The sequence below is a fragment of the Mastacembelus armatus genome, chromosome 4 (genome assembly GCF_900324485.2).
Source record: "Mastacembelus armatus chromosome 4, fMasArm1.2, whole genome shotgun sequence".
NCBI lineage: Eukaryota > Metazoa > Chordata > Actinopteri > Synbranchiformes > Mastacembelidae > Mastacembelus > Mastacembelus armatus.
This window is the reverse complement of record NC_046636.1, coordinates 9,399,111-9,425,492: the sequence shown is the minus strand read 5'-3', so window position 1 is coordinate 9,425,492 and position 26,382 is coordinate 9,399,111. Positions and strand designations below refer to the sequence as shown.

At 39.3% G+C, this 26,382-nt stretch overlaps 2 protein-coding genes across 5 annotated transcripts in view; one reads left to right on the top strand and one right to left on the bottom strand.

Moving 5' to 3' along the window:
- Positions 1-16,767: 16,767 nt before the first annotated feature.
- On the bottom strand, positions 16,768-21,137 carry LOC113139596 (uncharacterized). Its single transcript, XM_026322895.1, has 3 exons — positions 21,127-21,137; positions 20,259-20,844; positions 16,768-16,845 (listed from the first exon to the last, which is right to left on the bottom strand). The coding sequence occupies exons 1-3, from the start codon at positions 21,135-21,137 to the stop codon at positions 16,768-16,770; spliced, it is 675 nt and encodes a 224-aa protein (XP_026178680.1).
- Positions 20,685-26,382, top strand: part of nr5a2 (nuclear receptor subfamily 5, group A, member 2) — a 64,621-nt gene continuing 58,923 nt past the window's right edge. The window contains exons 1-3 of one of the 4 annotated variants that reach the window (XM_026323513.2): positions 20,685-21,217; positions 22,645-22,668; positions 24,408-24,526. In XM_026323513.2, the coding sequence (XP_026179298.1) occupies positions 24,422-24,526 (105 nt within the window). In that variant the 5' untranslated portion in view covers positions 20,685-21,217; positions 22,645-22,668; positions 24,408-24,421. The other 3 variants (XM_026323511.2, XM_026323512.1, XM_026323514.1) reach the window with 3 other exon arrangements.

Sequence of the window (26,382 nt, the reverse complement as noted above, 5' to 3'; positions counted from 1 at the left end):
GGAAAACATATCACCTCAGGCTAGACCAGTCGGCTGACTATGCTGAGGCAGCAGCAGTCCCAGCCCACAATCCACCACAGGCCTCAACCTCCCTCTCCCTCCTATTTCTCTCTCTCTCTTTCAGTTTCTTTCTCTGTCACTCTGTCTTTCTATCTTTTTCACTTCCCCTGATTCTGGCGGATTTTCTTTTCTTCTTTCCGTCTCTCCCCCCTCTCAACTACTGCCTGAAAACTGAAACCCATTTACAACTAATGAGTAAAAAATAATTACAAATCAATATAGTTAATTGTTTGTACAATATGAAAATATTTTAACTGAAGAAAAAAAAGAATTTAAAAAATCTCCTGGTTGTTAATATGTATGAGGCTTAATGTGCTTCAAAATTCATCAGAGGGATTTACCCTGGAAGAGTATTAACACTTGTATTAAAACTGGTACCTCTGGTGGAGAAAGAAAGTGTCTGATTTTCAATAGTTTATGAATGCTTTCTTCTAAACACGTTAAATATTGCACTTTGTGTAATAGATAGACCTTAAAACTGTTATATAAAAATAATTACATTGTTTTTTTCCCAATGTAAAAGAATTACAATGTAACATGAAAACACCCATCTGTGTTATTGAATTAAAAATGTGGCTGCAGACACATAACATGTAGATCACAGATTAGACACCATCTTGATGCAATATGAATGAATATAACAGTTAAAGGACTAAGGAACCACCAAGCAACGTTTGGTGTAAGTTATTATGCAGTGCCCACAAAGATGTATGTGTGTCTCTTTGAAAAAGGTTGGTTTGACACAAGGTCAATAAGACATAAACTGTTCACTAAACTATCTGGTGGAAATACAGAGATGACAATACTCATGACAATGACTGATACTCTTTTTTTCAGCATAAGTTAAAAACTTTGTTACGACAATGCACTAAACTCATTCTCTGCTCACTCTTTTTAAGCCATCCAAGACAAAATGTTATTGCATTATGAAATGACCTTACAAGGATGTAAGTACACTCATCCTTGAGTTCAAACTTACATTTGAAAACATCTTTGCAAGCTGCAGAGGCAAATAAGGACTCGATAATGTGTTTTATGTGGGGAACAACGGTGGGAAGCCAGCGGTGCAATAGTAAAACAGAGAGGACATGTTAAACGTATTGATACCATCACCTCAGGAAATCCTTTTTACCCCATGTGTTCTCATCTCCCTGTCCCCCTCTCTTTGCCTGTCTGTTCCTTTGTTGCTCCTTCCCATAAAAGCATTTGAAGACCAAGGTCTGCCTCCTCTTTTCTCCTACCATTCCCCCTGGATGTTTTTGAAGAAATTGTTATTACTGGATAAGAACTACAACTCTGCAGATAGTTGCTTAATATGGCAAAATTTGAAAACCTTCCATCCATCCATCTTCTACCGCTTATCCGGGGCCGGGTCGCGGGGGCAGTAGCCGAATCAGGGATACCCAGACTTCCTTCTCCCTGGACACTTCCTCCAGCTCTTCCGGGGGGACACCGAGGCATTCCCAGGCCAGCCGGGAGACATAGTCCCTCCAGCGTGTCCTGGGTCTTCCCCGGGGCCTCCTCCCGATGGGACATGCCCGGAACACCTGCCCAGGAAGGCGCCCAGGAGGCATCCGAACAGCCTTCAATTCATTTTTATTAATTTTGATTAATTTCTTAGTGGAAAGTCTGGTTCATGAAAAAAAGTAATTTTTGCTTGGTCTCATAACGGAACTCAAAAATAAGACATGAAACTTAAGTCACCTAGGTCAATTTATCCAAAATGTCAGCAAAATATATATATAGTGTATGTATATTAAACATATTGTTTTGGATGGAAATGAACATCTCAATAGTCTTTTAAAATTGTAATGCCCATCACCATCCACCAGTTATCACCAAGTTATCCTTCATTAGATGGCCATTATCAGTTATCATGCTTATTATTACGCTTCAGAAGGAGCAAAGTGCACCAGTCATTAGGCCAGAAGGTGCATGTCATTTCTGTATGTTGTGACTAGGTGAACTATAAAGGTAGTAGTAATAATGATAGGAGCAAAAGTCAACACTGATATAAGTGGTGACAAAACACAGGGCTTCCAAACAGGAGACAGCTGTTCCCCCTGTTTCAAAATGCGAGTTTAAGAGGTGCAAACTGGTGAGGGTTCAAAAAAGTGGCAACGTTTTTCTGGCCAAAAATCAAAGAAAAATAAGCAGTGAATTGCATCCTGGTTCCTTACAAATATTGTAAGACAATGCAATATTGAGAGAATTACTAATTATAAATTACTAAAATAACAGGGCTTAATATTTATTTTTGGGTATGCAACCCAAACTAGAAAACATCAGTATGTTAGAAGAGAGTTTTGTGTGGCAGTCTCAGTCTCTGTTATAAGGTTAAACTTTATTTCCCAAGACATGTTTGTACCAAAGATATAAAGTATACATAGTGAAAGAATAAAGTGCATACATAACAGCTGAAGATATCAAATATGAATTTACCTATTTGCCTACTGATTTCCAGCACTTCTTTGCTTCAAATACTGCTATTGAGTTAAGATGAGATAAACTTAATCCTTGGAGGGGAATCCAGGAATTCAGTACTAAAGGTACTGATTCAGAGCTTAAAGTTGTTCTGCTTGATTTTCTGACATGTTATGAATTAACCTTAACCAAAAAAGTCTGACTACAAAATCTAATGTGAGATCAGCTCATTGTTTTACTAGAGAAGATGTCTCATTCTGTTGTAGTTATAGGAACTACAGAAGTACTCAGTCCACCCTAGTCGTTTAGCAACATAACCCTTATTTCACCTTGTAAACAATCTTTGGCTGAGTGCAGAGAGCAGTTTCAATCTTTCCCCACTGGCCAGCATTTTGGCCAAAAACTGGTTTGTACCAAAGATACTCAGTACACATAGTAAATGAATAAACGTAGTCTATACATATCATATCAGCTGAAGATATCAATTAACACTAGTGGTATTAATATGACCCAGCTGTTTGTTGTTTTACCGGTTTCCAAAAATGACAAGTGTTTCAAACCTAAATATTGCAATTTTTAGTACAAGCAATATTTTGTTTTACTAAGGTGCTCCATTTTATAACACTAAATACATCTGTAATACTAAAATGTGCCAACAAACAGACCCATTGTATACAAGTTTTATTCCTTCTCTTTCCTTCTTTGTTATTTGCTAATTTTTCTTGCAGGGACTTCCCTGCTCTGGAACTGCTGGTATCACCTCAGTTGTCATGACAAATGCAGCCATTATTGAGTATAAAATGTCAATTATACATTTTAATAAGGAAATCACATTTTAAGATTTGTGCCATAAATCACTTTGTAATTTTTTTTTAATGGCATTTCACTTTAGATCCAGAACTATTCAGCTGCTGTTTGACCCACATCTGCTCTCCACCTTATGCTGTCACTGAGGCCAGGGGGTGTCAAGGCAAAGAGGTCCATTACACCTCAGGGTCTATCTCAGCCTGCGTCAGGACAATCCCACTTAGCATGAAGGATGACTCTATCTGTCCGCTGGCTCATTTTGCCTGTCCAAATGCCCTGACTGGCCCAAGCCTACCTGTCCATCGACTGCTGTGATTTGTCGGGATTCGGTCTCAGGAATGATAATTGATTTAATTGGATGTGATGAATGAAGCGTTATATGGTACATGGATCATAAGTTGGTGACAATCCTTGGCATAATGGGGAAAGTTTATGGTTCAAAAAGCTGAATGGTCTCGTTGCGGGTTTGATAAGTCATAGCTGATGCAGTTTGTTTGGTCCATGCTGGAATTATCTGTGGAAATACTTCTTCAAGGGAGCATTTTGTCAGCAAGTGATGAATCTGAGAGGTGCAGTTCCAGTCCTTCTGAGTTATCAAGTCACAACACATATAGGTTACAGTTATTTATTTATATTTATAAGAAAGTTATTTATAAAAAACACCTACCTATACCTCTTTTGGTATTTCTGTTAATATATTAAATGTGTTATTGTCTGTGTGTGTTGTGTGTTATTGTGTTGTTCTACAATTTGTGTGTATTTCTGAGAACACACATGCATACCTTTCTGTGTACAACAATTTCAAATAAGGATGCTACATCCACTTAAACACGGTTAACCATGTGGTGAACAATGAGAGAAAGAGACTCCTGCTACAGGAAGGCCCCAGTGAGGTCCTGTTTGATGGATAGGTTCCTATTGCTGTCGCACAGACTACAGATGTCATGGTCAGACATGGCAACTGTGCTTTTTGTGTGCCTTATTTGGTAAGATAAAGTACAATCAAAAAAAGATTTTTACACAAATACAGTATATAACTGTGTTCTCATTTCAGGAAAAAAATACAGGTTTAGCAAAGACACTTACTTAGTCTTTCTTCAGGATATACAAAATTAAACCTCGATTGAAAACACCTGTTTCAAACTAACCTATGTTAGACAAACAAAAAAAAAACAATTATTGAAACCAGCAAATGGTGCCACACACACGGTTGATGAATCTAAATACAGAAAGAAATCTTTTGCTGTGGTTGTTGTTTCCTCCAGTGTTTTCTCTTTACCTTAGTCAAAATGAGTGCACCATGTCTATTTCCAACTCTTAGTTTACTTTCCCACTACATCCACCTTCCTTGTTCACTCTCTCCTGGTTCAGTATCTGTTGAGAGAGGAAGCGGAAGAGAAGAGGAAAATGTAATGGCTTGTCCCATACGGATGAACGGAGCTGTGGGTTTAGTGTGTCACTAAAACAGGAAAAGGGTAAAAGGTGAAAGGGTGAGCCTGGGAGACTGTTATGGTGAAGAGAAAGGGAAAGGCAGGCTGAAATGTAAGAGAGAGAAGTCAAAAGAAAGACAAGAAGAGGAAATGACATCTGAGAAGAAAACAGAAGAAAGTGAGAGATGAAGGTGAGGAGAGAAAAGAGGGACTGACCCTGACAGGGATGGACCAAAGATAAAGACTGGGTAAAAAAAAAAGGCAAAACCTAAAATGTTGAAAGTGGTGGACTAAAAGAAAAAAAAAAAAAAAAAGGGCAGAAAAGTAACCAAGAGTTAGTAGGGTGTGTTCTGCCAGGATCTGATTTCCACATTCTTCCTATCGCCACACCTAAATCCTTAATTGTGTGGCCACAGACAAAGTACTGCACAGACCACAGCACTCCTGCTAGCCAGCATTTAGCTGCCGAAAACCTCGCTGTTTAAATTGGTCAGAGACCCAGTCTGCATGCGACTGGGGTTTTGGAGTGAGCGAGAGAGAGAGAGAAAAGGAGCAAAAAATAATACCAGGAAAGAAAGGAGAAACAAATGAGAGAAAATCCTTTTCGGAATTTGAGCTTGGAAAAGGCAACTGAGAAAATAAATATATGCATTTCTGCAAATCAAATCGCCACCACACCATCATTGTGTCAAATGGTTTATGGAGAGAGTGGCGCCTACCATTTTTTTTAATCAAATCATGTAGGAGAGAAATTGCAATACTTGAATGTAATTTGTCTGCCCTGGTTACGGAAGTTACAGGTACCCTTGTGAGAAGATGTGTGAAATTTGGCAAATGAAAGACATTAAATGGGAGGTTGTTAGTGGTGAGCGAAATGGTAATCAGTTAATGGATCAGCCATGATAATATTTATCTGATAATATCTGATCTGATCTGTTATATGAAAATTGAAAAGAAAACACTATGATGTTTCCATGATAACAGTATAGTTAAATGCTGTAATAAGTCAAGTATCTTCGCATGATTAATTAGTATCAAATTTTTAGCAACTGGTTTAAAATCCTGGTTATAAAATGCAAAACTCTCAATGCCAATGTGTAGTTATTTATTATTGTAATATTCCCTTTGTGAAAAGTTGAAATAAATTGATTTCTGTGCAATGAGCTATTGTTGAGGCTATTGTTGATTGTCGTTCTCCTTTCTGAAGCTTGATAATTCCCTTTTTCAGAGACGTTGTGGAAGTTTTTACCCTTCTCTTCAGGATTCTGAATGACCACAAGAAAACTAACAAAAGTGGGTGCAGAAATATCCCCATCGGACCTCACCTTTAACACAAACAAGCATCTGTGGTACTGCTGCTACTTCTCTACATGGCTGCAGCTCTAACGCCTCCTTATTATCCACCTGGCTATTCAAAAGCCAGTGTGTGTGGGTGTTTGTGCTGACAGCAAATGGGACAGGGGGATGAGTGACTTGCAATGTGTATAGAGGGCTGTGGATTTGGTTGTCTATGAAATAGAAAACTCTGTGAGAATATCATTTTACTAGAGGTCGGCTGATGCCTCGAACCCCCCACACTCTAACCGCTCCAACCAACATGCTGTCTCTGATCAATAGACCTCTATTTTCTCCCCACACAAGGTTTCCCATTCAATACATCTGCCACTGGCTTTAAAAACATAGAAGCATGATCCATTTATTATTGGCTGTTACTATGATCTATCTACTCACCTCACCCTCACCACCACCTCAGCTCTCTTTATGTTGCTGCCTATTGGATGAAGGGGGAGAAGGGGAGGGGGGGGTCTCTTTATTTCCTGCCCATACTGCTTATTGACAGCATGGGCAGGTCACTAGAGCCCATCATTCATCACACACTGTACATGCATGTGGAGATATATGGTTAACTGTTTGGAACTGTGTGTAATTTAGATGCTTTGCTTAAGGTTTATGCAGGCATCTCATATTTGTAAAGCTTCTGCATTTCCATCACATTATCAACATTAGTAAAATCTTGTTTCAGAAAGTCTTAGTCAATAGTAGCAGTGAGGATGCTGTATGCTGAGTGACAAAACCTCCATGTATCACACAGGACACTTTCTGAGCACTAAAGCACAAATACATCAATCCATATACAGAGCAAAGGCTAAATACACCAGTCAAAGTTGTGTTACTGTGTTACTGTATGTGCTGCACTGTTGGACAGTTTGTTGATGAAAAACTGCAGAAAGAAAGAACCTGTGTACACAGTGTTATTACTTGTTTACTTATGGAAAAACTGCATGTGTGTGAGAGAGAGAGAGACAGGATGAAGAGTGAGGGTGAGTAGTGTCAATGGAGGAATCGTTTGTCGAAGCATCTGAGGCCCCAGTTTTCACCAGGTGTGTAGCAGTGAGAAGGAAGGTGGGAATTTAACTTCTCTCCCAGGGTCTGTTTTTTCATTCTTCAAACTACTTCTGTCACTTTTCTTGTGTATAGCCAGGTGCACCACTGTGAATAGCTTTGTGTAAAATCCCCATTAAAATCAGGTATCAATTCATTTGGAACATGCTGAGATCTGCTTTTCTCTGTAAATTCTGTAAATTATAACCAGCTTTGTATTGGAGCATATGAACATTTCTCACACATGTACACTGATACACACACACACAGTTTAGCCAAACCCAAACTGGCTTACCATTTTCTCTAGGGGACAAAGCTGTCAGCTTTCTGGCCGCCACAGTCCAGACTCTACCTGACCACTCCAAAATAGAGGTCCCCATTAATTTGGTCCACAACATGCCAACTTTTAATAGCTACACAGAATTCTACAGCGTCAGATCATTGGGCCTAAAAAGCATGATTGTGTTACTTTTTTATGCAAGAAAAAGGGAAACAAGGTTATGTATATAATATTGAGGAACTGATGAACAGATCAAAGACATAAGTAGCAAGAGAGAGAAGGAGAAACCCTCCAACACACACTTAAACGCAACCTTAAAACTTGCTTACCACAGGATGTTTTGGCTGATCAGCGGAAAAGGACGAAGGCGACCATGTTGTCCAGATGATAAATGTGCTGGGCTGACAGGTCACTTCTCTCTCTCTCTCTCTTACTCTCTTTCTCTTCTTCCTTCCATCCTTTCCTCTTCCACCTCACTCTCCACCCCCCTTCTAAGCCAAAGCCACAATTTGTTCCCTCCGACTTGTGACCCGGAGACGGATTCTACCAGGTGACAGATTTATCTGCGTCGGCATGAGGTAAAACGCCTCAGACCCTCGGTAATGCCTGGAGACTCGCTGCTGGGGAGACGAGATTGAAGCACCATTTATATTTGCTGGGGTCCCAGTAAAGGGCAGCTCCTATATATCTCCACAACATGAACTCTGTCTGCGTTTCTCAGAAAATTGCTCTCACTTCCCTATCCAGCTGGAATGCTAGAATTTTTTCATTCCTTAAAACATATCTGGATTTCTTACTTGATGTTTCTTCACTTTTGGACAAATGAGTATATGAACCATATGTGTGAGATTTCCCCCTTAGGCCTGAAGGAGGGAAAGCTGGGAGTCATTTTCTCTCAGGCCAACATACCTACCACTCCATGTCAGGGAACTGGCTTGAGGTTTGCAGTGACAGAGTTCACAGGTGTTACAACCCTACCCCCCCCCCACCTCCTAACCTGCCACAAAACCACCCTATACGAGGACCATAATTAATCCAGGTCCAGGCCTCACTCAGAGACACTTAAGGCCAATGGGTGGTCCAAAGTACACACACATGCGCATACTGTATTGTACACATATCATGCACAACATGTATTAAATGTACTCTGTGCTTCCTCCCTTTCTCTCAAATACAGACACACATACACAATTCTGCCAGTACAGTTGTGAAAATATACAAATGGCTTACTTGGCTGTTTTGGAATCTGCTGGATGGACTAACTGGCAGCTGCATAGCTGGCTGCCTGATAACTGTTGACTGACTCACCAACTCATGAACTAGATGACTGATGGGCTGACCATATGATTGACTGACTGGTTGAGTGACTGGTGGAATATCTGGACTGTCGATCTGATTTACTGTCTCACAAACTGAATGCCCAGCCCATATAACTAACTGGTTGGATGCCAGATGCAATTACTCACCAATATGTCAACTAACCCAACGATTGCCTGACTTACTGGCTAACTGGATGGCCAACTGAATTTATTGGCTAACTAAATAAGAGACTTACTGGCTTTGGATGACTGTTTCACCCACAAAGTGGTATTACCACTTACTTTGTGTCCTATTAGCTGATTGATTTTACCTGTCAGTCAAGTCAGTTGGTTTTATATTTGATTATCCCATCCTATCCTAACTGGTTGTCCAGTTAGGGAATGATCACTAACTAAAGTACTTGCTAGTTGGTAGACAAGCTGATTTAGCAGCTGCCAGGCTGACTTTCTGCCAAACTAAACTGACAATCTGGTTGGCCAAACTTTAACTGGGTCATCAACTGACTATCAATGATTGTCTCACTAACTGTCTAAATGTTTAAGTGCAGGAGAGATTCCATCCAGATATTATGAACTTACATTTCAACTCTCTTTCCAAACTTCTGTCAGAAAACTCATTGGCCAACCTTCTTCCTCCATTCTTCATGTCAGCTAAGAATGTAAAATTATTGCATTTGTTTTAGAGGAGAATGTTCTGTTTTTTGTTTAAGGCATTTAGATGAGGGTGTTTTTCAAATTAAATTCAGAAAGCCACTCAAAGCCAGTTCAACAAGACATATGGCTATTGTCAGACAACATGATATTACAAAGAATAATCTGATCTTTAGGCTTCTTCTAATGCAACAATCAGTTGGTGCCATATCAGGAAACTGAGCTATATATTTGAGAAAGCTTTCATGTATCATCTCCAGAATGTTTAGGGATCCAGCACAGAGAAGCATTATCGATGTGCCAGTTTAAATAACTTACTGGCCTTCAACAATAATAACAACTGGACTGATGGAAAATTTTAGACTTTCTTTAGTTACATCCTTCATAGCTGTTTTGTTTCAAAAAATGCACTCGATGCTAAAGGAAAGAAACACTGAAGAGAGGGTTTGCATGACAAGAAGGTAGGAAGGTACAAAAATACAGAGATCAGAGCCTTGATGATATGATATGCAGTATTACTGAATATTTAAGAGTAACAGCTATAGTTTCTAAGTCTATAAATACTGTATGCTCCTGTGTACTTTGTACATTGTGTTGACTGTTCTCCAATGAAAAAAAAGGTAAGATAAATAGCACTGTTACGTTCAAGCGACAAAGCCCTTTATTCAAGAGGAACCACTCAAAATGAATTATTTCTCTGGTGTCTGAGGTGTTGTTTTCAAGACACGCATTTGCTTATCAAAATGTGGTGTGAACCAAATCTTTCACACCCTTTCCTAATTGGCTTCTGGGTGAACAACCTCCACAGTCACAAAAAAAAAAAAAAAAAAATAGAATAGCATCAGAATATTTTAAACTCCTAGCCAAACTATTGTTTTAATAATTTTGAAAATTTGGTGGATCTCTGAGCTCCCATGTCACCTCTCTGTAGAGGATTTAAAAAAAGAACATAATTTTAAAAGACCAAATTCCTCCAGTCAACAAGAGGAAATGGCCGCAGATAATGTTTCCTACTGTCTGCGTGACCAAACATTATGGTATTAACGGGTAGGAACTCAGTATTTACTCTCCATTAAGTCTTGGCGTGCACACACTCACACACACACACAAGATGTCATAATGACCAAGGGACCTGCACATCATCCATTTCTCCCAGGCCTCTCACTTAGAGGTAAGCAAACACACAGAGAAATACACACATCACCAAAATATATACCTTCACAGAAAGGTAAGTAAACACAGACACAGAGAATGGAGCAGGACTTTATCATAGCAGGACAATGCTTACCTCCACCCCCTTTTTAAACCCATAAAGAAGCTCTCTCAGGCTCTTCTCCTGCCTGACTTTATGGATTTTTGTGCTGCAATTAGGCTTTATTATTGGTTCTCTGAATGACACAGCACAATAGTTGACCTAATTGAAGAGCAACATATGGATTAGACGTATTAGACCTTAAATCCAGCAGCAGCAGAGGACTTATTTTATATATGTTCACATCAAAGTATGCAGCAAATGTGCTGCTGATTGTCAGGACATTCATTACATCACTATTATTTATTAGCCATTTTTGTTGCTTTTACATTAGCTACACTTCCCTTTCAATCTTTGAGGTCTGTAGGACTGAAGAGGATCATCTTGAAGGAAAAAAACAGTCCCTGGTATTCATATAATATTCAATACAATCAGTTTATGATTTCCATTATTGTACTACACTTTTTTTAGTAGATTAATTTTAGAGAATTTATCATTACCAGAAAATGATGCCATGGTCTGTGCAGTGCAATATTTGGAAAATTGGTTTTCAGAGTGCCAGAAGCTAGGATTTCTGGAGGAAATGGATGTTAGAATATTCAGAATGGAAATCTTAGAAAGTAACTGTATCTTTCATAGGTAAAAGATTTTAAAGCTGTGCCAGAAATAGCTAAATAAATTATTTGCCTTTAAAAATCTATTGTAAAAAGTGAACTGGCTCTCAAACTGCAAGGCACATTGCTAATAGTTATCATCCTGTTAACTATAGTTATGATATAAGCAAAAATATATGCATACATAAAAAAGTAAATAAAATGTGCACTAGGACCTAGTTATAATAACTTAGTGAACCTTACTGAAAAAATAGCTCTAGGATTACAAACAAAAGGTGAGACTTTCTGCCTCATGCATAAATGTAAATGTGAACTGAATGGAGTGGACATCTTAATGTTATGCATTCTGGCGGAGGTGGGGGTGTATGTCTTTTTCGATGGCCTGTTAGCTGTTCTATGTCATTAACGCAGTGTTGAATGGTATGGCAGAGTTGTAGAAAGGGACAGGGGTTGGATAAAGGGAGAAGGAATGGTCCATTAGGTGCAGTCGTGTGTGTTTCTTTATGCGTGTATAGGTATTGTGTATGTGTGTGTGTGTAGATGTGTGTGTGTGTAGATGTGTGTGTGTGTGTTAGTGGACAAGGGTCAGGCAGAGGAATACAATGTGTCTGTCACAACTGACCGCTCTGCGACCACAGACACCAGTTGACCAGTTGTGTGTGTGTCACCAGTGGAGAGAGTAAGAGCAGTCTAACCTCTCTTACACACTTTTTCACTATCCAAACTGTTACAGCCAACCGCACACTGACCCCCATAAGTGTGTGTGTGTGCGTGTGTGTGTGTGTCTCAACAGATGAGTAAGGCAGTCAACAACACCTACAATTACCCAGGATTCACCCAGATAAACAGTGATGTGAATAGAGAAGAGATTTTATAGAGTCAGATGTGTGTGTTTGTGTATGTAAGTGCACCTCTGTCACAAATGACCGCACACTCACCTGGAAACTAAAATTGCACCAGTGAGAGGATTTTGTCCTTGTATTCAAATGGCCAAACCTGCATAGTGAATGATAGGACTGACAGAAAACCGGCTGTTATGTATCATTATTTTGTGATACAAGTTCTATTTACTGTTCGATATATATTTGTTGATTAGGTGATGTAGTTCACTCCTATGTGTACCCATTCCTGTTGACTGAGTTAGTGAGTCTCTGTCACTTGCTAACTTTATGAAATCTAGAGCAGTGGTTCTTTTTACCTAATGATCCCTGATTACCTTTAAATAAATGTTGCTTTTAATCCCTTGTCAGATTGTTTCACATGAAAAGATAAAGACAGCATAGATAAACATTTATGTCAATAAACAGTGACTAGATAAGAGATTTTAGAGAGCACTGGAAAACACGTAAACCAGGTAGTTCTTCTTATGGCCACCTTCATTGTTGTCCATTGTTGCATTCTAACACCTGCTGTATTGAAGAGATGAACAACATGATTATAAATGAGGGTCAGTTATATCAGTATCTTTTTATTTTACCTACATTTGAGTGTCTGTCCGTCCATTATCTATACCCGCTTCCTTCTAACCACGGTCACAGGGATCTGTTGGAGCCTATCCCAGGCAGGGGTACACCCTGGACAAGTCACTAGTACATTTGGGTGCATGTAAGATGAAAACATTAGCTAGAGCCAAAATCCAACCAGAAGGATATCACCAAGTCAGCTTGTGAACTGTTTTTAATATGTGACCTTGGATTTGCCTGTAACATTAGGGATAGATCCAGCCAGTAAGGACACCTATGCAGTGATATCTGGATTCTTGTCTGGAGTTAAAAACTACAGATCACAGTTTCTGATGGGCAGGCTTTACTCAAACAAACAAAAATGAAGGGACACATGTTTATAGGTGACAGGAATGACAAATGAAAAGCTGCCATAAACAGGGTTGAGTGCTATAATTGCATAATATAAAGATAATGGGGCACACCCGTGGTCTCTCTTGGAAGGCATTTACTCACCCCAACTGGTCGAGGCAGATGGCCGCCCAAACTGAGCCTGGTTCTGCTGGAGGTTTTTTCTTCCGTTAAAGGGAGTTTTTCCTCTCCACTGTCGCCAAGTGCCTGCTCATAAGGGAATTGTTTGGTTTTTTTTTTTTGGTTTTTTTGTAAAGTGCCTTGAGATTATTCTAGTCTAAGACAAAATTGAAATAAAAAGTATAAGTCTATACTGTACATGCATAGTTAAAGCACATTTTTCTGTGTTTATGATTAGATTCATAGATTCACTCAGAATAACCAGAGCAGCTCGCAAGGATTTTGATGGCAATCAAATGCTTCTTTCAGTCCCACCCAGAGTGTGTTTTAGGCATGTGGTTAAGTTTCCATGCAGGTTACTCCAGGGCTAAAAAAACACTGAAGAACATTAAAGCCTTCTGTAAATTTTAAACTAATGTATAGTATATAATGTGTTGTTTGGCTGTGTAGCACAGTAAAGTTTTGTCTCTTTTATGACTAAGTGCAGTGATGGGGCAAAATTACAGCACAATTACAAGCTGGTTGAGGTAAAGAGTGATACTAATCCAGATAAGCAGCACGTTTTTAGAGTTTGTTCTCAGTGCTATTCATGGAGAGTGGTTTATGAGTCAACACATGAATGAAAATCAACACAAGAACAACTGAATACTTTTTTTTATTTTCATATATTCAGAGCTGGCCAATTGCTGCAGCCATTTGCTGTTTGAATCCTACACTAATATTTTCTCAGCTGGCAATTCAAGGTAATTCTAAAATATTTCAATGTGATTGACAAAACTGAGATATGAATAATAGGCCACATAAAACACTGCCATTCTTAGGCAGATTCCTAACTGTGCAACTTTAAATTAGTCAGTGGTAGTTTAAAAGAAGCTTTTTAATAAGCCTATCATATTTAACTGTAATACAGGGCCTCTTTTCTGAGTTGCGGCCTGGCTAATCATCTGCGGTGAAGTAAAAAGTCACACATGCATGTTACGAACTGTAGGCCTGTCAGAGAAGAACAATGCATTGCCATAAGTTGACATTCCTTCTGCAGCTGCTTTTGGCATTTGTGCTCACTTGTGAGAACCTCCACCTGAGAGAAGACTACCTTTGGAATTTCACCTGATGATGCTAACGCTAGCTGGTGTAAAAAAAAACCATAAAAAGATAAGAAGTTACAAGGAGTTAAAATCTGTAGTTTTTCTTACACACACACACACACACACGCACACCTACACACACATACACAAATCTGCGACCTCACCCTATGTTTTGTTTAGTTTTTGTTGCGACCTGAACACCTGACAGTGTTGGCGAGTACCATTGTTCCTCCTGCTGGCTCTTGAAAATAGAAGCTTATAGGAAGCAATGAACAATGACTGTTACATGACCTGCTAATGGATCTAGCAGTCGCTCCATGCTTGTGTATGCGCTTATACATGAGTGTGTGTGTGTGTGTGTGTGTGTGTGTGTGTGTGTGTGTGTGTTTAGAGAGCAAAAAACAGGTACAGAAAAAGCAACATGTATGGAAGAAAAGGATGAGTTTGTGTATGTGCATTTGTTTACAGTGTTGTATGTGTGCAGGTAAACATATTCATGTGTATGCTCGATACTCAGAGCACCATCACAGAGATCAAGGAAAACATGTGGTCTTTAAACATAGTGACACAGCAGAGCTTGCTCTCAGCATGCATTCTTTATATAACCTGAAATGGACCATAGTGTCTGGTATCTTTATTGTGACTTGGAAAATTCTTGCATGTGTGTATTTCCTTTTACAAATTCATTTACAATGTGTCCAGGAGTAGTTATTCCTAAATGACCCCCAGTAAAGGAACACATAGAATAGAAGTAAAGGGCCAGAGTTGAAGGAAAAGAAGATGATTTCTACCTGCCTGGAGATATATATTTGACTTCAGTTTGCCAGGGTTCCTATTCCTAATTTAGCATGAGTTCATTCTGTTCAGCTGTTGTGTTCACTTGCCCATCAGAGAACTGATCTAATTCATCAATAATTCAGGAATTGAATTATGGATGTTGCAGTTATGTGGATGCTCCTCATTTGGTGTTTTACTATATGATAGTGGTGAAGAGCGTGGTCTAACTCATTCTTCTGAAATTTCCCATAATTGCATTGAGGTCTATTGACTGTGAAGGCTATAGTACACAATTTACATCATATTTATACTCATCAAACTATTCAGTGACCTCTTATGCTCGGTATGGAAGCAGCTACGTTTTTTATTCTCCTCTCGTTTGTTCGTGTATGCATCTGCATTCATCTATGTCTTCCCCTTCCCCGGTTGGACAAATCAGGGATCTGTTAACCCCAAGCAGCCTCCACTCCCCCACCCACCCCTTCAGAGATGTTAGCAGGACATTTAGCTCTATGTACATCTTCTTTCATCCTCTTCTCCTCACCCCTACTTCTGTCAGAAACATTAACAGGGCAGCTGCCTGCTCAGTGCTCAGGTCCCTCCCTCTCTCTGATGCTGTTATTTTTCCTTCCACTCTTTCTTTACCAGCCCTTTTTACATCCCTCACACCAATTTGATTGACATTCCATCAGACACTTGGAAGCGCCAAGCCTTGACCTGCTCTGTGTCAGAGTAGCCCATGTATTTTTATTAACCTTATAAACCTTATCTCCTGCCTGCACCACTTCGACACTATTACCAAAGTAGCATGTAGCATGTTTTAAACAATAATACATCACTGACAAATTTATAATGTTGCCTTTGTGTGAGTGTCATAGCTAAATGAGACTATGAGATATAATTGGTAGCCTGTCAACAGGTAGTATTAAGCTTTTTAATCGCATTGCCCCTAACTATAGCAAAGACCAAGCTATTAATTATCTTGCTACTTTCTCATCCCTTAATGTTTCTCTTGAGATGTTTATTGTCTCTTTGGCTTTTCTGAAGAAGTTTAATATGTTACCCAAAGACATAAACACCTCTTTGTCTTATTTTTGAGGAAAAATTTAGCACCTTTTCTCAGTTTTGTGTTCAGAAATCAAGCAAGCCTTTGCCCAATTAGGAACTAAAAGAGTCTGTAGTCAGTAAAGGCTAATCGTCTCAGCGATATTTTAATTTCTTTCAACTGTTATAGAGCTGATGTGCTTATCGTTCCTCACAAACTAAAAGCATACACTTGTCGGTATTTTAAATGTTGTCTGATTGTGCTGTTTTTGTCCTAAAAATTCTTTCTATCTGTTTTGATCCAGCAGCTGTTACTGTGGGACTTTATATTTGAGTACACAGATGTCAGTCAAGCCTAAAAACATTCTACATACATGTTTAGCATTTTTATATTTATATTCCTATTTTTACTTCTGTAGGCCTATAAATCATTAAAATATGTGTGCACATGTGTTCAGCACACCTCACTTTTATGTTTTCTCAGCCTTTTGACATGGAGATAACCAAACCCCTCAGACAATATCAGCGTCCTTCCACTTTAGGTTGTCAGCAGCAGACTTGCAACACTGATACCTCTTTACACAAACATGCATGAACACACTCAAACGCACCCTCCTTTCTTCACTCAAAAAGTCCAGTTTTTGTTTGATCCCTTGTGAGGTTTATCTCCTAAGCCGAAATGTCAACACTCGCTGTTGACAGAACCAGTTTCCTCCAATAATCCAGTGAATGTCCAAATCCAAAGACCTAGAGACAAAGTCAAAGAGGTACGAGATATAATGAAGGATGTTAACAGAAATGAGACATGCATGCCATTCAGGAATCCAAATAACCAGACTTAGCTAAATGTGTAAATGCACATTCAGGATCATTTGGTGGAGACCAAAACTGAGCTAAAATGAGCTAAAAAGAAATTGTCAGTCAATATGTTCAGCACACCAACTTTGTAAGGTGTCAGTCAACTTCTTTGAAGCTTATTTTATTATGTAGTTTCAGACATTTAATTATTAACATTAAGTGGGGTCTTTTTTTTTTTACTTCCATATTGTTGCAGTTTAAACTGTACAGAAAACCTTTACTGCTTACTGTCAGATTTTTTTGTTTTGTTTACATCAGTGATGTTATGTTTGTGTCACACCACCACCTTCTTTGTTTTGCTTTATGAGTCACTGCTCAGTATGCTGGCTTCTGCAGTATTTTTAGCCCGAATGACTGTTTATATTATAATCTTCAATACAGAAAACAGAGGTAGGTGTGTATTCACATATGTGTGTGTTGGTGTGTGTATGTTTGTGTATGTGCTTGTGGGTGTCAAGCTGAGGGGGTGGTAATTTCCTTGTTGTGAATAGTGAGTGCGTGTTGATTATAATATAATGATGTGTGTTGCTGTGCATTTCTAGGGCTATTGTTATGTGATCAGAAGAGATCAGTCATTCAGACAGACACTCATTCATTACCACAAATGTACCCAAGCATACATACAAAACAAAGCAAAGAATGTCCTCAGAAAACTAAAAATTATAGACAATACTTTTGATGCTTTAGTATTTTTTTATAACTAATAGTACTGGAAGCTACAAGCCAAGCTGTGTGTGTGTGTGTGTGTGTGTGTGTGTGTGTGTGTGTGTGTGTGTGTGTGTGTGTGTGTGTGTGTGTGTGTAGATGTAGGTGTGTAGGTGTGCCAATCAGATAAATCCAAAGTTGGAAGCATCACGTGGCTGGGGACTAGTCCAAAGTTTGAGTCACAATGTTGGCATGACTTCATGTTTCTTTTGATGTGACTTTTACCACCTCAAACATCAAACTGTGAAGACTCCATTACAATAAAATCCCACTTACATATCTGGTGACTAGCTCGTTCTCTCTTTTTAATTTGGCTTTCTGCTTCTGTGACTTTATTGTAAATATGCATAAAAACAAATCTTGTGATGTCTGACTTTCTGAGATCAAACCTTTTGACCTGTCTTTATTCATCTCCTCCTTCATCTGTGCCTCATTGCGTTTCTGCACAGCACCATTTCTCCCTCTGTCTCCCTCCATACAGGTTAATCATTCCAGCAGTGCTATCTTGCCAGAGAAGGTCTTATCAGTCTCTGTGTCATTTTATAACCTAACCTGCATCCCCCACTCACACCCCTGCCCCTACTTGTCCTCTCCCTTGTAATTCTCTGACCCCGCCCCCCATTGCCTGAAAGTAACCCATCTTTAACCAATCACAGCCTAGAATAAAGAGTGTGATGCTGATAGCCCTGCCAACATTGTGGCTGATGTGCTCGTCACCAAGTAACCATTTAAAAGAACCTGTATCTGTGTGTGTGTGTGAAAGAGGCTAGGTGATTATGGATACCAAAATAAGAAGTATGATCAGTAGTTTGCAAAAGAAGTTCAGTTTATTTAATTTTATTTGTGTGTGTGTGTGTTTGTGTGTGTGTGTGTGTGCGCGCAAGTGCTTGTGTGTCTGTTTGTCTGTCTGTCTGGTATTACAAATATTGTAGGGACGGATCTTAACTTGAACTCAGCCTAAATCATTGAATTTTAGGGTGACATCTGGGTTCAAGGTTAGGGTGAACTTAGGAGTATGGTTAAGGTTAGCGTAAGTCAATGAGTATTCCCCAAGAAAGAATGAAAACAAAATATGTATGTGTGCATGTGTGTGTGTGTGTGTGTGTGTGTGCGTGTGTGTGTGTGTGGAGTGGAAGTGGCAAGGATTGCTTTTTTTTTTTAGAAAAAGTAGAAAGTGGGAGAAACTGACAGGATCAGGTCAACTTTCAGACCTGTTATGTAAAATACCTGCAGGTGCTGATATTGTATTTGCAGCACAAAGCACATCTTACATGAAACATTTATTTCTCTTGAATTTATATGACAATGTATTCTACTCAAAGGTGCATTACTCACCCAAACCTTTAAACAGCTAATTTTGCTGTAATTGATGAAATAATGTCTAGAAGGAAATCACAACATGTAAAACAGTTGACTAGTGTTAGTATTAATTTTTAGAGTGATAAGGTGAAATAATTTTACCAGATTACCAAATATAATAATACAAAAAGTATAACTATATTATGGGTCAGAAATAAAGTCTACTGAGTATTAGTAATGAACAGTATTTTAACTGATTCTGTCGAAATTGGTAGCAACAGGTCGAGCTGTGTGCGTTTAGACAAAGGTTGTGGTTTTATACTTCTATTCTACCAAGTTCCAAATGAATGAATAAGTAAATATTTCACTTGAAAATTAAATGTTCATTTCACAAATTACAGAAACAATAAAAAAGATCAGAGAGTGCGCTAGGGAAATTCTTTTAATAATATAGTTAATATAAAGTATAATTAAAAGAATTTGCTGTAGGTCTATCTTTCCCTTACTGTACTTGTTCCGTGCACATCGTGATCTTGTACATTCTTAAATTTCAGTGACTTCGACCGCTGTTTAGAATACACTCTTTAACTGCACTAAAACTGGCAGGTTTCTATCTGAGCTTGTTTGTGGAAGCAGGTTGAGAGGCGTATTATAGGGAGGTAGCCTCAATATTCCTTTTTGTCTTAGTGTATTTATTTTGGAATTGGTTAAACAACGCGAGTCTTACGTCAGATCACTAATTGATCCCTCCTCTGCCAATTACCGACAACAATTCAGAAGCAAAGGTATAATTTATTGCGTAAGGGGGTGATTTGATCCGAAAAATAAAGGCCATTATAAGCCTGAGGCCGGAGCTGCTCTTATTTTCCGCAAAATTGAACAAACAAACCCAAAGCTACTAATGCTACACAGGTTGTTTTGCATTTTTTAAACATTTATGAGCCCAATGCAGAATTTAGTATGCCTTTCACCTGCATTATAAAATGGACATAGTGCAGTCAGAAAAAAAAGAAAGGATGAAAGAAAGAAAGAATGATACTGCATTTTATTTATGTTTTATCAGATCTTAATGCTCAGGGGGACAATGAAAGTGTAAGTGAGTTGTACTAGTTGACAACAGGCGCAGAGATCACGATGCTAAAATTGAGTAATGGGCTAATTTAAGTATTATTTAAGTACAATACATGGAACAGATGAAGTCAAAATTAATTGTTTTGGCAGAAACGTTTATATTATAGAACCTCGCGTAAGAGTGTTCTGTAATATACTCCTGTGATAACACGCTCCAACCCACATACCTTGCGCGCTGCCTTTGCGCTCCGTGCGCTCGGGGAGTCTGCTCTCACATGCAGTTGCATCACCTCGCTTGATTTCCTTGTTCTCCTTTCGCTTTTAAAGTCCATCATTAAAGGGATTAAACAGCTGAGATTTTGGAGCGATGGAACTGGAGGGTTTGAGGCGATGTTTCCCGGTCTCTTCGCCTGATTGGATCTGGGAAAGATGATGTCAGACGACCGCTTGCGCCCCGGATTGGAGAAAGCGGAGTAAACAAAGCCGCGAGGAGGAGGAGGAGAGGTCTCCACATCTCCAGACAGTCCGACCGACACACCAAATCCGAGTTTACGCACACGAGAGAGCGGCCCCGGCAGCGCGTACTCGTCTGCAAAAGGCTGAAAGTTACACTGACAGTCCCATTTTAATGGGTAACGCGCTAAAAGACATTTGGAAAAGCAACAGGGAAACTTACCATCGTCTTCTATTCCGGACGCTGTGCAGTTTTCTCGTTTGAGTAATAGACTGCCTAACTCAGCGCGCCACTGCTCCTTAATTAGTATCGAAGGAATCACTCGCTTGTGTTCTTCTTTGTTATTGCGGGTTTGCGAGCTAATTTAATTCGTGCAAATTAAGTTAGTGGCGTTGATTCGGAGCAGACACACACGGGCAGTGCAATCCAGTCGTTTGAAGATACTCAATCTCTCGAATCAGGTTCTATATTCAGAGCATGGTCCGATAATTGGAAGACAGACAGAGAAAGTTAGAAACAGACAGCTAGACAAAAAAACAAACAAACAAACATCTGGGTCACTTTCAGGTGTTTTTGGGAACGTCTGCTTCTCACGTCCAGGTGTCCCGCCGAGCGGTGCGGAGTCTCCAGCTCAGGCCGGCAGCGCTGACATGCTGCCCAAAGTCGAGACTGAATCCCTGGGACTCTCTCGATCGTATGGGGAACAGGGGCACATGCCAAGAAACATGCAAGGTAAGAACTATCATTCATTTGAATCTCATCAAACAACTAGATTCTCATGAACTTCACAGACTTTAGCTCGCAGACTGGATCGCCTCAGTGCGTACCTCAATTTTGCCAAAACTTCACACCTATATCAATACATTTGACAGATAATGTAAGTCAGGAGCTGGTCACTGTCAACATAGGCTGTTACAGTATAATGGACGTGTTAAATTATTAGACGGTTCGCTCTTAAATATACTGATTTTTTTAATGAAATATGTTCATTCTGGTCCTATAATACGATTCTACTCATTTCTCTAAAATCTTTACTCTTTTACAGTAATTAAGTACTAGATATACCGATCCGACCTGGACTCACGTTTTTAATGTTTGACCCATGATCAAACAATAATTACACCCAGCTGTCACTAGTGGTGAGCGTGCTCAGCCGCCTGGGGCGTAAAACTTCAGGCAGAGCAGAAAAGCTCTGTGTTTATTGTCACTTATATAGTTTTCTAATGAACCACTTGATTTCGTCTCATCAATGTAACTAACATGCAGAACTAACTCATGGTTTTGTCTGTATGCAAAGACCAGGTGAGGGAGAGTGTTGTTGTCAGTTGTCAAAAAGAGAAAAAACACTGCAGAGCTTCATTCTACAGGTTTGATTTAGTGACGTGCCCCGTGCTAAAATCTTTGTCCCCGGGCTATTGAACTTTCGTCTGTTAAGTCTAATGATTCAGATCCAAATTGTACTTTAGAGACATTATAAAATCATCACAACTGTGTGACAAACCAATCCGAACTGATAATATTTTATATTGTTAACATATATATATATTTTTTTTGCTTTGGTAATTTGTCAAATTATTGACGAGTGCGATTTGAAAATCAGGTTAAAGTAAATTTAAAGGGGGCATAAAATATCGCTCTTATGATGTATATATGATGTATGTATTATTATTATTTGACAGTGTTTCGTGTTTTTCTAATGGTGCCAAACATTTAAGTCAGGACTGTTTAAGCTTTTTAAATAGGAGAAAATATTTCATGATTTGTTTTTGATTTAAAAAATGTGCGGCTCTTATTTTGGAGGAAAAAAAAGTGCACTTTTACATTTTCCCATTAAACTTCCCCGTTCTCGTCATGTGTTTATACAAAGTAAATCAGCAAAAAAAAAAAAAAAAAATGTAGACAGACTGACTCTTCTGTCAAAATTAACTCAGTACCCCCCACATTCCCCTCGTGTCATTCCTCACCATAAACGGACAATCAATTAGCCCGGTCTTGGTTTATGGGACGCAGATAACGTGTCCTCATAAGACCAGGAGTGCCTTGTTAGCGAGGCCCTTATCTGCGTTTAGTAAAAGAGGATTTCTCTTGGAATCATCAGCGTTTTTTTTGTTGTTTTTTTTTGACAAATGCTGTCGCTTTCTGGAAACTGCATGAGCAAGTGGCGTCGCAGTGAGAGCCAGCAGGTGAGAGCCCGGCGCTGACCGGTGTGTTTCTGCATCTTCTAAAGCAATGTAAACTGCACACACACACACACCGCATGCACACACCTCCTACTGTCTTTGAAGCAGGGATGCTGGAGAGTTCAGCTAAAATCTAATTTCTGTAAAAATAAAATGAAAAAATAAATAAAAAATGTAAGCAGAAAGGGGGATGTTCATCTTTTTCCAATACGAGTATAACCCAGCTCTTCTGTTTTAAATTCTTTATATGTGAGCCAGTGGTTTTTGATCTAAGTATAGAGCAGCAAAATAGAGACTGTACAATTTTAAGGGAGAAAATATTTGACAAAATCCCTGAAAAATAAACTTTTCCCGAAAATAGTTTTTATTTGTGGCGTTAGGAGCCTTTCCAACTGCTGGACACTTTCTGCCTCTTCCATTTCATAACTGCACCCAATGCCCCGATTTATCTTTATTAACATGTTTCTAAATCTGCAGCTGTAGTCCGTCATTTAACAGGCTCTAAAGTCTTCTACGTTGTGCGCTTTAAAGGAGAACAAAGTTCGGAGACGGACTTTGCTTTGAGCTTCTCTGGAAAAAGAAAGAAAGAAACCGGCAGCTGAGTGGAACTTGTTGCTTCAGCTGGAATATGTAGCGCGGATCCCAGCAGGGCAACGCGTTAACAAACCAGAAATCATGTCTAATTAAAAGGTCTGAGTGAGCAGATGAGTGGATTTTGAAATAGAGCAGTGATGTATGTGAAGGCCTTGGAAGGCGTGTAGTTGACAAAATATTTCCACTTTTACAGCCACATCCACTGAGGTTTTCCTGTTTGATCTTGGATGCTTTTTATGATTAGAACCATAAATGCTTTTGTAACTTCTGTAAATGTCAAAGCTTGGCTGTTTGCTTGTACATCGCCTTATCAATGGAGGGTTTTCTTACAAAGCAAAAGGGGCTACAACACATACCATGCATTACTATAGTGGCTTAGTTTAACCTTAATACAAGAAGAAGTGTGGGGGGGGGGGGGGATAGCTTATATAAAGATTTTTCTCATTTCTAAATCTATTTTAAATCGCAGCGTTTGTAAAATTAACTTTTTCATTTGCTCTTTATTCTGAACGGATAGTAGTTAAACTGCATTATGCTGTTATATTAAATTGATGACTTGTAAAATTGATTTTTATTTCATGCGCACTCGGAAAGTCATATAAACTGCTATAAAGCACAAAGGAAACTGCTGCTTGTTGGCCTGTATCATTGCTGGTGATTCTTCGAAAGGAAAAATGACGTCGGTTCAACTTGGTTTTGGATGTTTTGCCCCTGGCCCGCAGTGATAACGGCTTCTCTGTGTCTTCATTTGTCTGTGGGCGGCAACATTTTCTCCTCCAATCCTTAACTCTAATATGTCTCCATTTCCCCCAGCGGTTTCACGACTTAGACGCATGCATATTTATGAGCTGCAGCTTCATGCGCCTTTTTTTTTTTTTTAATGATTCTTTGGCTCCTGTCTGTAACGTGGGTAGAAGAGAAGGTGGCAACAAGGAGAAATAAGTCGTTCCAAAGTTGGAAATGCGTCGCCCTCCAACTCCTCAAATTAAACCTGTTAAAGTCCAACCGAACTTTAGGAAAAACCCAGTGAACTTGCGCCGCGAGATCCCCCCCGTGGTCCACCTTGATGGATGAAAGTAAGCTTTTGGAAAGGAGATTGTCCAGCACCTAAACTACCCTTTCTCTGTGTGTCCGTGTCTCCTCTGCAGCCCCCCAGTTAAAGATGATGGACTACTCTTATGACGAAGACCTGGACGAGATGTGTCCCGTGTGCGGAGACAAGGTTTCAGGGTATCACTACGGACTCCTGACCTGCGAGAGCTGCAAGGTTAGTGCCTTAATCCCCCAAATAGTAAAACACCGCACTATTCCAAAAAATATAGTGACTTCGTGTGTGTCAGTGGCATTGTGTGTTTATGGTGACCTGCCCGTTTCGATATGTAAAATATTCCTAGTGTCTAAAATTGTCTTGACACTGAGGTCTCAGTTATTTGTAGCTGCCTAAGTAATGGTATTATGGTCTTATTATGGGGTTCCTGTAATGCATCAAAGTCTGTCAGTATTCAGTTTACAGTGGTGTGACAGTGGTTTGATTGCATAGTTATCACTTGTAAATGTGTTTGCAGTATTCAGTAGTAAAGCTGGAAAGAGTAAATGTACTTCTTGTATTTCTATTTACATTATCTTTTCTTATTGCAGTTACAGTCATGTTTGCATTCTACAGTTTTTAAATGCGTTCCACATATAACAATACAACAACATTTCAGTGTCTTAACCTCAGTATTTTATATGTGGAGTTGCATTTTGTTCAGTGTCATTTTTTCATACCAAGCATTCTTTTCAGAGCGACTTGTAACAAGTGTAATATAAAGTAAAGGTTCAGTTCCTCATCATTAACATTACAGGAAAAGCAACGGTAATGAGGCCGAGGGGTCAGATATTTGTTATGACAGTTGATCTAACAAACTTTTCCTGCGTGAGTGAGGATTTTGTGAAGGGGTTGGTTTTTTTGCAACCACTAAACACCGGAGGCAGGGGAGGAGGTTGATTTAACACAGGAAGCAAAGTACACGATAATAATGAATCTGTTTGTACAAACCTGGGTCCTACTGTCTAAAACTCTCATCACAAGTCCATTAAGAGCGCAGCAACATTGTCTGGGCTTTCTTACACGGGTTAATAATGAGGTTACTGCAAAGCAAACTGTTTCTGCTATTAATCTGAGCTCTATCAACAACCTAATTGTCCCTTTCTGTGTATTTCTACTGTTGTCCTCAACACTGAGCTAATAGGCATCACCCAAGTTTTTTTTTCTCAGTCCAGTAAAGCTGTCAGCACAAAATTAAGCTAAGACAAATGTCTCTGTGTTAACACTATTCAGTGTAAAATTGCAGCTCGCAGTATTGATGTGGCAGCACACATATCTTGCCTATGTGGTCATTATTCAAAGCAGATGTTATAGATTTTATCCCAAATTATGACCTTGAGATGCTAAGCATTTGCTTGAGGGGAGACGTCAGTGGCATCTCTGCTGCTTTTCAGCCTCAGCACAAGCTTGTGTTGCAGAGTCAACCCACAAACACGTACTCTGGTGTCTGCGTGTGTGTGTTTGTGCGCATGCTGGATGTAGATGAAGAAGTCCCTTATAAAGTGCTGCGTATCCTTGTTGAAACATTAATATTATTGATAATTACCTGAAGCTTGCCATCGATTAGCTCTAAAATGCAGGCAGTTCGTTCAGTAAAAGTATGATCATCAGGGCTGAACTGACGTAGCAGTTTGTTGACATGTTAAAGGCTAATATTGGCATTAAATATCCACTATCAGTCAGGCAGTACAATCCATCTCCAGTGTAATGAAGGCTCCTCTGTGGCCATTGCTGTGTGAAAACAGGAAAAGAAAAAAAAAAAAACAGAGTTGCTAAATATTACCCTTAGTTTTCTATTAAAATAAGTCAGTTTTTCCTATGTGCTGCCAGAGTTAGTGTGATATTTCCTGATGTTGCGATGTGTCGTTTTAGAATAAGATAATTTTCTTTGGAATCCTCCTTTATGTGTAGTGACCCTCTACCCCCTTTTTGCACCCTCTCAGTCTACCCCTCCCCTCCGTATGCCTGTTCACCCCCAAAATGCACTTTTTGAACGGGACCCATTTGTTATGAGGGTCAGATTTGGTTGCCAGGTT

Excerpts from the sequence above, each read along its gene's own strand:
- LOC113139596 (XM_026322895.1), bottom strand. Across the intron at positions 16,846-20,258 it reads GCGCAAAGGCAGCGCGCAAG|GTCTTTGGATTTGGACATTC; the intron begins GTATGTGGGTTG and ends CTTTGTCTCTAG.